The 14244-nt window shown below is 36.9% G+C and overlaps 1 protein-coding gene across 1 annotated transcript; it reads left to right on the top strand.

The window, feature by feature from the left end:
- Positions 1–4722: 4722 nt before the first annotated feature.
- LOC106167178 (dual specificity protein phosphatase 7) lies at positions 4723–12956 on the top strand. The gene is made up of 3 exons (XM_013545903.2): positions 4723–5364; positions 6304–6690; positions 11480–12956. The coding sequence occupies exons 1-3, from the start codon at positions 4977–4979 to the stop codon at positions 11812–11814; spliced, it is 1110 nt and encodes a 369-aa protein (XP_013401357.1). The 5' UTR covers positions 4723–4976; the 3' UTR covers positions 11815–12956.
- Positions 12957–14244: the final 1288 nt, after the last annotated feature.

Genomic DNA, 14244 nt, shown 5'->3' with positions numbered 1-14244 from the left:
GTGACAGTCACTATCATCAGTGAGAAAATTGTGGAAAATTTCCAACAAGGGAGGGCCTCGTCTGCCTGAACCTAAGACTGGGTTCCTATACCTAGATTGATCTAACAGGATCAATCCATCTCCAAGGGGTTCTCACTAAATTGCCTTTAGCTTCAGAGGCTTAGATGTCTGGTATGCCTACTGAAAGCTAAACTATAATTAATGGAGATAGATCGATCCAAAGTTAGTACTATAGGGTCTGGGAATGGTCCCTACTGTAAGTATACAGCCTTGACAATGAAGATCAGCAAAGGCAAAAAGATGGACAGGCGCAGACAGACAGGATAGATGGAAACCAAGAAAAGGACTGAGATGAATAATTAAGTCAATTCCTTGCTCCATGATTTTCTATCAGATATATCATGTAGTATGTAGATGGAAGAAACGATGAGGCATTGGATTGCCTACATATATTAGGATGTATGAACAAAGACACATGCACTCACACACACACACAGAGTTCATCAATTAACATTACTGCACTACTTCATCATAAAAAATGGCTTGACTTTCTAAATTTATTGCATCCCGATGTATTAAGTATTATGAAGCAGTGAACTCATCACACCCTATGAAATAGACAGACAGCGAAAAGCACAGGTTAATTCTTACACAGTTATTCAGGGAATGCCTCTTAATGACAGCTACTTCCTGTGTAGGCGTTACTATGGTAATGTACCATCATCGCTCTCTACCTGGGATGATGCAAAATGCATTAATACAGACGAATTGCAGCGGAAATGGTTTCTGATAATCACAATAAGGTTTATGTAACTTTATTTAGCATTTGTTCTAGAAAGGTGTGGGCCAGCGTGCTGTAGAATATTCTGCCCTTATTTGTAAATTATATCAAATGTCTATTTTGGCTCAGGCTGAGTTAAATAAATGACCTGGTAATGCACTGGAAGACCCCAAGGATAAAAAAATTATACTCCAACTGTAAAATGTGGGGCACAGGAATGAAAAAAATCTCTTGGTTTCATTTGGTTTACCTTGATATAAAGGATATACTTAGGGACAACACATGGAACACATTCTTTTAATTGTCCCCTCCCCCCCCCCCCTTTTCTGGGTCCACCATTGTAGTAATTAACAACTGGACAAATTTTCATCTTCATTAATGTAACAGTTTTTAGATAAAATCTAGAATGGCTTCATTTGTGGGGCTTAATTAACAAATGACTGTATTGATGGAGACAGCCATTAGAAGACCTTCACTTAATCAGTCTAGTAACTGTGATTGTCTTTGGTTACACATGGGAGGCCATGCGGAGAATGCTGGTATACGTATTACATGAAGAGCAGCAAGTTTTAAAATGTAGACAGTTTTCTTCAAATAGAACTTTAGTCTAAGAGATTTGCATGACATGCCTCACTGTTTAGTGTCTGTCTGGCTACATATGGTTGTTTAGTAGTGTTTGTTTTAAAGAAAATAATTTGAAAAGGAGGTAAAATTTCATTTAAAGTGTTGTTTCCCTTTTTTTTTCATTACAGGTGGTTTTAATGCACCTTTTAAAAAGAAGGGTGAAGGAAAAGCCACACATTATGCTTCTTGGCAATTCTCTCTCCCCTGCTGAAAAAAAAATAAAAATACAGAAAATATGGAAAATATTGAAAAAGATGAAACATGACCAAACCAAACATAAAAAGAACCAATGAATTTTCTGGAACGGATAAGAGCTGCAAAAATTGAAACTGGGCCAAAATAATTCTCAAATCAAAGGATGTGGCAATGTTATAAATGGATATTTCCAGTAAAGGATACACCCAATTTACCTTTTATTGAAAAGGATGCCCCTTCACTATGCTGATAAATGTCAAACTAAAGTAAGAACAGACATAATTTACAGATGAGGAAGTCAGTCAATTATTTGACATGGAGCCAACTGATAGGAGTTTTATCTTTCAGTGGGAGTTTATTGTGTGTGATCACAATCTTAAGAGTAGGAAAAAAAAAACAAATATGATATTAACCCAATTAACAACATAAGGAGAGACATCGATGTTCAAATTACTTGCTAATCTACATGAAATTTTAAGCGTCCTCAAATTTTATCAAATATATAATAATAATAATAATAATAATAATAATAATAATAATAATAATAAAAATAATACGGAATTGACAAGTAAAAAAACACAGGAAATTAGATAAGAAATGAGGACTGCGATATAATACAGACTAATAAGACCATTTTTAGTGATGGGTATTTTGCTTCTTAATGACTTCAGTTATATTTTTGTTTATTTTTGCTTAGAGCTCTCAGGCATGAATTTGCATGAAAATTTAACATTCTATAAAGTCATCCTGTAATAATCATCAATTTATGGATTTAAATTATATTCACAGAAAATCCATTTCAAGTTTTATTCAGATTCAATTCTGACTGAAACTGCAGGTCTTTAATATGCTCTATAACATGTCCAATTCAACAATGACAGTCACTGGACCAAAACCACAAGGAGCGTTCTTTCCTATTTTTTCTCTCTGACAGTTTGCTCCAATATAGGCTGTTATAATTGTCCATGTGGTGGTGTAACGGCATGTAAAACGACAACGAATAGTGAAACCGTTATGCAACCATGTACGCCTGCCACTCCAACTTTATTGGCATATTATTCACAGTATTCTTTGGGGTTATATTGCACTGTTTATTCATTGATAAGCATTATCGCACCATTTCAATAGCACACTCAGAGTCACCATATCCCTTCATAAGATTTCTATGTTGCATTCTGTCCTCTTGCGGTTTGGAAAATAGCCAAGGTAAATATAAGTATGACTTTATTTACAAAGCCAGTCACAACCATATTAGACTAATCAATATTATTACGTTATTACAAGCCTGTAATTGAAGGTGGTGAAAGGTGGTGAAAGTTGGAGGGGGGGGGGATTTTTTTTGTAATTTTAACCTTTTTAGCTTACAAGGGTTCTTTGTGTGGTTTTCTCAATCTTTATTTATTTATTTATTATTTTTGCACATTAAGTAGAAGTTTTAACAAATCGAATGTTATAGAACATGGAACTTAGAAGTTTTATCAGCGAGATGACTTTGAAAATTAATTCTGTTGGTATAATCCTCTAGTATTTTAAAGCATACCAAAAGCACCTGTGACATAAATCCATAAAAAAGGTCATATTTCCAATCAAATTAAATTTTCATCTTTCTCAAGAGATGACTTTTTTCTTTCTCTTTTCTCTATTTTTCTGGCTAGGAAAATTTTTTTTTAAGTTGAAAAAAAAAAATTAGTGACAGAATTCACTTAATCTGATCATATAATTTTAGCAGATCCATTCAGTAAATGTGTCAAATGAAAACCACTTCATCATTTCAAACATAATTGCTTATTGTGTCATTTCAAAGAAAATCCATTATTTTCAATACAAAACCCCCACTGTACAGCGTACACGATTCATAATTTTGATCACTAATCACCAACACGTTCTCACATCTCTCAATCATTATAAATCATAAAGGTGGCCTGTTAATTACTTCCCTCTTTGCACCTTTTCCACAGGTAAAGTAGGTTGAATGTTACACCTTGTCATAATTAAAGCATATATTGATTTTGTTGTACTCCCACCATCACATGTCAATCTATGGGAGACCTGTAAAAGCAAGAGAGAAATAGTTGGTGGGTTTAACATACTTCAAAGGAAAAAAAAAAAAAAAAAAAAATATATATATATATATATATATATATATATATATATATATATATATATATATTACACTACAAAGAGAAAGAGAAATATATGCGGGCACAGTCATACATACTGGGTACAGTAGGAAAAAATATGAGTTCATATAGGTATACAGACATAGGGATATTGCTTTGTAAAACAAAAACTTTTGGTTTGCTGCCAGTGATTTTATTAGGATATGAGGTCGTGAAATGAAAAGAGAAATATAGACAATATCACACAATAAATAAATAAATGAATGAATAAATAAAAATACAGAAAGAAGCAATGCTGATAAATTATTAACAATTTAGTTTTAGATTTCTAACAAATAGGATATCAAAACCACTTTTTCCTCTTAGAGATGTCAAATTCTTCATATGAAAGACAACTGCCTTATTATCTATTTCACTAGCAGTGAAATCCTGATTTCATCACCTGAAGCTATTGTATACCTATCTTGGTGCTAGGAGACAGCCCCCCGACATGTTGACCAAACAAAAACTGATGACAAAGAATTTTTTTACTTTGGCTATTTTCATACAGGATCATATTTCAAGGTTATTGAATGTTTCAAATGGATATGTAAATAAAAAAACACTTTATAGCCAACTTGACTTAATAACTGATCAATCTATAGTAGAAAGTGAATTGTATTTCATACAAAGTAAAATAAATAAGAGCCAACTGTTACAGATTCACAGAATTTAATTTCATCGTCTGTCTAATTTCAATACCTAATTCGTTGTTCATGTAAAACTGCCCACGTTGAATAAAATTTTACGGCGTCACCCACTATATACAGTAGTGTCGTAGTTAGGTAAAGTTTCATGTTCCTGAGGTTCTCCCCTAAATCGCCCTGGTACACAGTATTGCTCAATGAAGATCCAATTATGTTTCCAAATACGGCTGATGACGAGGATGACGTCGTTCCATTCCGGCGCTTCCGATTGGTGGAGCCGCCTGTCAATCGTCACTTGGAGTATAAGAGTATAAGCTCGCGCCATTACAGGCAACATATACACGGCTGAAGTGAACTTGATCGTTCCCGAAGAAAATCAGTGTTTAAGACTACAATTTCGGACCGATCCAGCCAGTGTTAAGACACCAAGCTATATTTACGTGAAGTATATTTATTCTGATATAAACTGGAATAGGAAAACGACGATACGGAGACGACGAGACGATCAGTCTGTCGTTTAAACCAGGACTCAAGTAACACGAAAATCTACCGAAATTTGTTCCACCTCCAATGCCTTCCCTCGACATTGACAACGCCAACATGAGTGCGACTGACTACTGTACGCCAGAATGGCTTGGACGCCGACTTAACAGCGAGGAAGGAGCCCTGGTGCTAGACTTGAGAGCTCAGAATGACTTTATTCAGTCTCACGTCGAAGGGGCCATTAATCTGTTCATCCCAACGTTAATGCTCCGGCGATTAAAATCGGGCAACCTGTCTGTTTCCTCTGTTATTCAGTGCAATGAAGGAAAGGAGAAGTTTAACAAGAAATGTAAAACACACACGATAGTATTATACGACGACAACACAAAAGACTTGAACGCTAATCCGACCAGTATTATTAACTTACTCGTGAAGAAGCTTAAAGTTGACGGCTGCCAAGTACGGGTTTTACAAGGTAAGTTGAAAATCGTGTGGGTTGTCATTACCGCCTTATCTAATTCATCACCGGAGACATTAAGATTTCAAATCGCTATCATGCGACCTCAGTATTTGCTGTTAAGTCTTCCTTGTCTACGTCATGGTATTTCACAATCGTCCGCTCCGCGACTTTTTATGTATTTTAAACTTGCCAATTTTAACCGTAGGGACCGCTAATGGAATCCAGATTTCCAACGCGACTGTTGCTGCGTTGATATGTTCAATGTGACTAGACGTCAACATGTGTTTAAGTCAACTGGGTGTTTTGGAATGTTGGGAGTACATTTCCGTTTTAAAAATCCATAGCTGACGCGAAAACCCGATCTTTCTTATCGCAGCGGTCACAGCGCCGGCACGTTTCCGGTGTTTATAAAATTTGCCTCGCGAAGGGGTCATAAACCACTAGGACGTCACTCGATCCCCGCAGGCGAGATCTTCTTTTAAATCAAATTGTGTGCCAGGTTGTGACCAAGAGACATATTTTTTTATTATGTTCGAGATAATCTATTTCCGTCAAAACAGTGTATAGTCTCTAAACAATTCAAACGGGTGCCGCAGGCTCAGGAGACTTGGGGGGGGGGGGGGGGGTAGAGGTAGTTAATTGATGAATCATTATATTCATTATTTGAATTGTTTAATAACGGTTTACCATCCGAGAAAAAATGCTTTGAAGATGAACAACCATTGAGAAAATTAAAAACGCGTACAACTGCAGCATATTGCTGTCTTAGAAAATATATTTGCAAGAATGGCGCATTGCTATATTGATTTTGCCATAACCTGTAATTCAACACGGCAGCAAAAAGTGGAACAGAGCTAAATGTTCAGATTGAGAGGTGGCAGCTTAAGTTCCATGGTGATATAATTTTTCCTTTCCCTGGCTACCAGGAGTCATGTTTTGGGATTTAAATTTTAGGTGGCTTCCAGTCCTTCGAAGAGCTGTACCCAGATCTTTGCGAGGGGGTCGATGACAACGAGACAAGTACTATTATGGGACTTCGAAACCTGTCGCTGTCTGATAGAGACAATGTCAATTGCACGCGGGAAATCTCAGGGCTGGATACCCCATTTCACAACGCGCTACCTGTCGAAGTGATTCCCAATCTTTATCTTGGCAATGCAAGGAATTCTGCCGACTTGGAAGCCTTGAAGAAGCACGGGATTCAATATATCCTGAATGTCACCCCTAACCTGCCAAATATGTGGGAGAAAGATGAACATATTGTGTACAAGCAGATCCCAATAAATGACCATTGGTCCCAGAATTTGTCCGTCTATTTCCCTGAAGCAATATCCTTCATTGGTAAGTATATTTGATAGACAACCATTTAAAAATGATTTATCAGAACATGGAAACATTTATCCCAGACACAACAGGTGGAACGTCAGAAAAAAGTGTGGAAAACCGATATATTTAGTATTCCCCATAGACTGGGCTCTTCATTTATTTATTATTATTTTTTTGCATTCAAAATGGTATGGTATATGAAGGATTTGAGCCTGTATATGCTATATGTTAATAAAAAAATATCAGCTTTTTCCATTGCCTTTTTTTCTTAATTTATGTGTGAAAAATTAATAAAAAAGGTATTTTTAAGGCCTTAATTCTCCACAGCATTGCTGGCACGTACTGCAACTTCCTGGAGGCTTAATTACAGGATGCCGCAGACTAATTACTGCTAAGATAATCTGATGAACTAAGTCATGAAGCCCTTAATTCTTCCTTCCTTATGAATAATAAGGATGTCCAAATATGGAAAGACATAAGCCAATTACATCAGTGCTGAGGTTTATTTAGTGTTGCTAATGTCTGTTTTTTTTTTAAAACAAAATCAGTACTTTCGAGCAATGGAGTCTTTCATAAGTAGAAATAGGGCAGTGTGTTTTCATTTGGTTCTTTTCTCTCTCTCTCTCTCTCTCTCTGATACCCACAAACTCACTTGCTAATAGCATAAGCCATCTCTCCCTCCCAATTGCATATAATCCCCATCAGTATATCAATGTTTACCTCCCATCCCACCAACAAACCGCAAGTTGCAGCTATGTTTATCTGTGTTATATTGTGTGTGGCAGGTAAGATTAGGAGATTAGGATAGGGGTAACGGGTTTTCTTTTCTTTTTTTTTTTTTTCGTGATGGCGTCTGAAATCCGTACTGAAATCTAAAAACTTTTTCTTTTGAAGGGATCCCTAATTTTGACAGGTAATACAGAAATTAGAGGTTTCACTGTTCACCTGAGGTGAAGCCAGCCTCTGATATATCTGTGGAATATGCTGAAACTGATTTCATCCGTCCAAGAAGGTGGGCGAGTCAATTATCATCCCTACACGACATGCTATGGTGATGTTATAATGATGTCGTGGCTTTCTTACAGCTCAGTCTGCACTGTACATTTTGTGTAGGAGGAAATCCCTGATCTTCCAGGTATTATTATTATAGGTGTTTAAGTGAGAGAACAGTTGGTCACTGTTTGACCCATAATAATAGCTGGCGATAGGTAGGTCTTCCATGCACATGGAGGGGAAGGGGTTCCAAGTAGGTAACAACTTGATTATACCTCTTTGAAGTGGTCCTTTAAGAACCAGTGCTCAGGGGGGAATGCAGGTAAGAAATCCATGGCAAGTGCTGGTTGTGTAATCATCTTTGGCCCTGTTGAGGCTTATGCATAAAGATTTTACACACCTGTAGGATTTGAGTCTACAGCCGTGGGAAGTAGGGGAAGAAATCTGGTAGCGTTTTACCCAGTTAAAACAAGTGGCACATGTTAGGTGCAGACTTTTAAGTCAGGCGTGATTTGGAAGGAGTTATTGCATTTATGAAATGCAGATGAAGGTTCTGGAAGAAAGTAATGTATTGGCAGAGGTTTTACGTCTGGCACAATTTACTTTCTTGTGTGAATGGTTGTTTTGGAGTTTCTCAGGGAGAGTTGAACGTTTTGAAGCAAGTTGGATGTTGGAGGTTGTATTCCACATGTGAACACTTAGATAATTTTCCTTAAAAAACAACTGCTTAATCTCACTTCCTCTTGTTTAAGTTGAAAACAAAATGCCAACAAACTTAAACCTGCTCTGTTGTTTTAGGATATTAGTTACAAAGTTTTTTTTTCCTTCAGCAATCTTTTATCAGTAAAAAAAACAGGGAAACTAATAAAAGCTGTAGATTAATACTGAATTTAGACTAGCTCAAATTCAAAACCATTTTGGGTTTATATGAAGTCACCACTGTACCATCAAATTAAATGTACAAGGCAAAATGGTATATGTTTACAACCATTGGGGCATGCTGTCTGCATATAGAAATGGCTACCTGCATCACAAATATACAAAACCACACAAATTAATCTGGTGTGATGAAATTGGGACCTAAAGGGATTTTACTTTTAAGAACATCCATCTGAACATACTTAATGTAGGCTGTCGGCTGGAAGAGAGAGTAGAACGAGAGACCATCCATCTTGGTGAATAGCAGAGTAGGGCCAAGGACAATCGAAGCAACAATGCATAACCAAAGAACGTCCTAAATGGATAAAGTGCGCGACTGCCATATAAATGTTATGATGAAATACAGGCTGGGGTTATGTGGCATAGTCCCATAGTACTTTCTGGGCATTTTTTTATGTGAGGCAAAAAAGTTCTTTTAAGCCTGGTTTTCATTTGGATATCATTCAAGAACTATTCTATGTGTAAGTTCACTGAAACAAATTTTTACCTCTTAAAAGGAAAAAAAAATACGTAATACCACAGACATATCTGATTAGAAATGTTCTCTAACAGGTGTGAGAAGAATGATGAAAAAAAAAAAGCAAACACCAAATTCAACTGAAAATTGCTTAGTAATCATATTAATCTTCATAGAGTTTGTGACAGGTTAAGATGATGGGGGATGTTTGACCCGGATCTTATTTCTTTAGTATTAAATGAACCCACCTGGACATTGTGGAGAAGCTCTGTGCCGAGGGCAACAATATAGAGGGCTGCCAAAATTGTATGGCATTGATAAACTCCATTCTGCAAGCCTTTCAGCCTCTCAAGTATGCATTTCCTGCCCCTTGACCCTTGAGGCGGGAGGAAAAACAAGGTTTTCATCTCGGCTTTGCAAACCAAATTTGTAAAGCGGCCATTCATCCGCTAGGTCAATTTGAATGCATGGCAGAGTGCGTAAAGGAAGCTTGTGTTTGCTCACAGCCCATGTTGAAACTCACAATATTAATGTAAAAGGTATTTTGTAGGTTGGATAAAACGGTTTGTGTGTATGGATATGACACATGAAAACACGGCCTATAGTTTTGAGTTGTGTGGGTGAGGGGAGTAGAATACACATCAGTTCACGCTCCAGCTCTGACTATGAGAAAAAATTACTTCTTCTTCAGTGAATTGTTTGATAATACTGAGACCTTTATGGACTTTATAACAGTGCCTATTGAATTGCAGTGGCTTTTGGTGGCATGGTTTCTGAACGTCACTTTTGCTGAGCAGTTGCGCAGTTGTCATTGCTAATCCAATTTTTTTCACAAATCTTCAAATTTGTCAAAAATTAGAAGCTTGTTATTTCTGTTATATTGTACCAATTTGACGTCACATCCTTAATTAAGCCATTAAGTTTTTTAGAATTCTGTCATTAACTTAAAAATTCCCAGAACTAGCTCATTCTTATCCTGTGCTAAACTGGATTATTTGCCTCACAGGTGGAGGTTTTAAGCCTCTCATCCTTTTTAAAATTTAGTTAATTATGTAATTATATCACTTCTTCAAGTTGTGAAATTGGAAAACCAACTGAAAGTTGTGAATCCTCCAGCCTAGCCATTGTAGCACACCAGTATATATATAAATCTAAGTTTTGAGGCTGGTTCTTTACTTAATCAGTTTGGGGCAGTCCACAACAGGAAATGGGAATTCTAAGGAGATGTAATCATCATCATCCCCTTTGGTTATTATTGTTATTAAAACGGCCTATCCCATTTATCACTCTCAACATAAGATGGGCAGCAGCAGGAAAGGAAGGTTTACACTCAGTAAAATGGATCCATTCTTCAGCAGACATGAACTGAACCAGTGGGTGATGAAAGTACCAAATAGAAAAAATGGTACTTTTCAGAAGTCTTGCAGCATTTTTATTATTGATATTTATGTTAATGTAATAATTTTCTTCTTCTTTTTTTTTTTCATTGGACTTCATCAATAATTTGGGTTTGATTTTTTAAGTAACACAAATTAGACCATGTAAATGGGTGCAAACGCACTTCAACATTTTAAGTGCATGGATTCTGCAGCTATCCGATTTGCAGAACAATTCGATGTTTAGTTAATCCATTTATTCCCTGGCTCAACCTTTTTTCCCATTCAATAATTCAGTTAGATTTTTGTTTTGCTGGCTTGAATGCCCACGGGACCGCCAAGTGAATGGTTTAGGTTGATAATGATGATTCGTTTAGGTCTCCTTCAGTGACATCAGACATGGGGCACTTTGAGGTTGCTTGCGGGGAATCGTGCCGTGCGTTAAATTCCATTAAATAGCGCTGAAAGCTCAAACTGTTTGATTACTTGTTGTTTTGGTTCTCTTGCTCTTACAGTGCACTACAACTAAGTGATTTCCGGCAGCCTAGCTATTTTCCTGGTTTTATGCTGGTCCATTTTAATTCCAGCCACTTTTGTAGTCTGTGCATGTTTCTGAATGGTTATTAACACTCGTGTCAGTTGGCTATAATGGAAATGAGGACTCCTTTAGCTCTGCATCAAAAGGGAGTAGAATTCTGTGGTTTTGATAAAGAGGGAAAAAAAGTCGCGTGGGGAATATTTAAACAATCGGGTTTTCCATGCTTCTGACGTCTTTTGGTCCAAATGAATTTGGTCATGGGATTTAATGTGATTGGGTAGAATTAAGGTTTTGTTTTGACCGCAGATAAATTGAACCACACAATACAGTTTATCCACTGTGAGTGGTGATGGGTTATTTTCAGTCAAAACATAACAACAATGAAGTACATGTGCTATTTGTTGATACTTTGCTAGAAAAACAAGAACAATTGTATCTTGGATTTTATTTTTCTCCACTTCCACCACAATGTTTATGTTCCTGTTCCTTTGGTTATTTCAGATGAAGCCAGAGAAAAGGGCTGTGGCGTCCTTGTCCATTGCTTGGCCGGAGTCAGCAGGTCTGTCACCGTTACTGTCGCCTACCTCATGCAGCGCTGCCATCTATCTCTCAATGATGCCTACGACTATGTGAAGAAGTGCAAGCCCAACATTTCACCGAACTTTAACTTCATGGGTCAGCTCTTGGACTTTGAGCGCCACCTCAGTACGAGTCCAGACTGGTGCAAGTGCGACTCCGACATTGCATGCAGCTGTCATCAGTACAAAAGGTACTTTGACTCTCCCCGCCCATCCCCCAATTACAACAGCGTCAATGTGGAGGCTGTAGCATCATAGTCGTGCGACAATCAATAAAAAAAGTCACCAGTGGGAGCTGAAATCATCACCACCTACGCCATCATTTCCATTGATGCGGTCACAGATGCTCTCCCTCTACTGCCACCGTTTTACTCAAATTTAATAAATCATAATGTGACTAAAAGAACATTCCACCGCTCTCCTAACACAGTGACTTGTTAGTTCTTTGGGGACTGATCAAGGTCGGGTCAAGGTCACCTAGGGGTCATCAGGATTCTGTGTTACTCAGGAACACTGAAATTGTTTAACGTTAAATATATATATTTAATCTCCATTGTGCATATGTCATCTTCACTGTATATACTGCATATTAGCATCAGAGCACTCAGATTCAGTGGGGGTGCCTAAATTTCTATCACTGTGAGAGAACACGCAAATCTATAGTTATACTGTATATTGTGTTTGTATATCTGTCTGTTAAAAAGTGAACATTTACAGGTGCTTTGACTTCTTTATTTAAATGATAAACATCATCTTTGTCAGACAAAGAAGGACAAAAAAAAAGTACAATTCAACGTATACATACTGTTTCACACAGTTCTTGGTTGCACTTAGTCAAAATAAGTTACAGAAAATTCAGTTAACCTTATTTAAGGTAGCTTTAGAAGTGATCTTGTCACTTCCGGAATTTTTTGTTATTCTTGTGATGTTTTTGCAGCCGCAGACCCGTAAGAAACTGTTTGGCAATGCCTTGGTGTAATTCATGGTAATGAGCATAGATTCAATAGAGCCTTAGATGTGGTGGAAAGAAGGTAATTCTATACGCCCCTTTGCCCTGTATTGACGTCAGAGAGCAGGCAGGAGTTAACCATAACTTCTCTGCTGTAGAAAGGAGAGGCGATGCCACTGCGGAAATCCCCCATTAAGCCTACTCAGTTTATTTTTGGCAGAAATCTGAAGGCAAATAAAATACTCTTTCTCTTCTTGTTGAGAAAGGCATGCTTTGACTGAACTAAGTGCACACCCACTGTTGTTTTGACCAGCATATATCTTGTCTTCATCTTGTTCAAAGATCAGCAATACATTTTACATAGTTCTCTTGTACATTTGTTGTGTAAATATCAGACGATGTCGTTGTACATAGTGATATAAATAAACAAATTTTATAATTGAAAAAATTATTACCATCTTTGTTGTTCTTCAGACATATCTATTTTTACCCAGTTATTCATGACAAAAATAATATGAAATGGGGAAATGGGATCTGGGTTGAATATGAATATTTATGTTACGCAGTGTTTTTTGTAGAGTTGATGGGCTGGAGAAAACACTGCTACTTGTGCAGACTGGAAATTATATTTTGGGAATCTGATTTATATGCTATAAGAAAACTAATGACCCAAGCAAGAACAAATGACAATGTACTTATATTTCACTTGGGGAGGGGGGGGGGGGGGTAAATTAATGGTTTTGAATGAAATGAAATGCCATAACGTGTTGAGCTGGCCAAATGCTTGTCAATGACAATATAAGAATAAATTAAAGGGCCAGGAAAACGCCTTCACAACTTTCCCAAAAACTGGTCTTTAGATACACATATTACCTATACTTCAAATACCATGTATCCACCCTGATTTTCAGATTCTCTTCTTCACAACACGCATTATAATTCAGTCTTGGTAAACTTAGGACTCGGGGTACTGAGCAATCTGTATTCTGGACAGCAGTGATTAGTGATGATTCCTCTTGGCATGAATCGGTGAAATATTTAGGATTGACACGATTCGAAATGTTTTGTTCTTTCTTTAAAAAAAACTGTTACACGATCTGCTTGTAAACAAACTCCTGCAGGTGTTTCATCTGTTCACTATAATTTTTTGTTGTGCGCGTTTGTTGGAACAAGTTACCTGCAGGTTGCAAACTCAGAACACTAGCAAGGTCAAGGACACTTGGTATCAGTTTTGAACTGATTCTGTTATCTTTCTGTGTGTGTTTAGTGTATGGTGTTCAGTGCAGGAGTTTTCAGATTTATAGCGAGAGGAGACATTTCACCAGTGATTGAAAGCCTGTGCATTACCCACTTTTGAGTTCAACCATTTATTATGTGGCATATTATATGCATAAAAAATACAAACAAAAGGTTCAAAAAAGTCCTTCTAGTACACCTGCACCATATAAAAGTGCAAAAAAAAAAAAAGAGGTTTAAAAATAGTCATCCTAGTATGCCTGCACCACATTTTAACAGCTTGTATAATGTGTCAAGAAAAAATCTATTTCCACACACCTTATTATCTTATTTGTCACTATTACTTATGTAAGGTGCATGAAATTAATGAGAAAAATCACATTTTTATTAAAAGAACAGGACAAAGTTTGACATCATGTACTAGTAATAAAGAAAGAAGGATCTAGGATTTTTATTATGGAGATTACTTTTTTTAAAAGCCAGGAACTTGAGCAGAGGTTATA

The sequence above is a fragment of the Lingula anatina genome, chromosome 6 (genome assembly GCF_051362555.1).
Source record: "Lingula anatina isolate TDL-2025a chromosome 6, LinAna3.0, whole genome shotgun sequence".
In the NCBI taxonomy this organism is placed as follows: domain Eukaryota; kingdom Metazoa; phylum Brachiopoda; class Lingulata; order Lingulida; family Lingulidae; genus Lingula; species Lingula anatina.
Note: the sequence above shows the minus strand (reverse complement) of the source record. Positions and strands in the feature narration are given on the sequence as shown.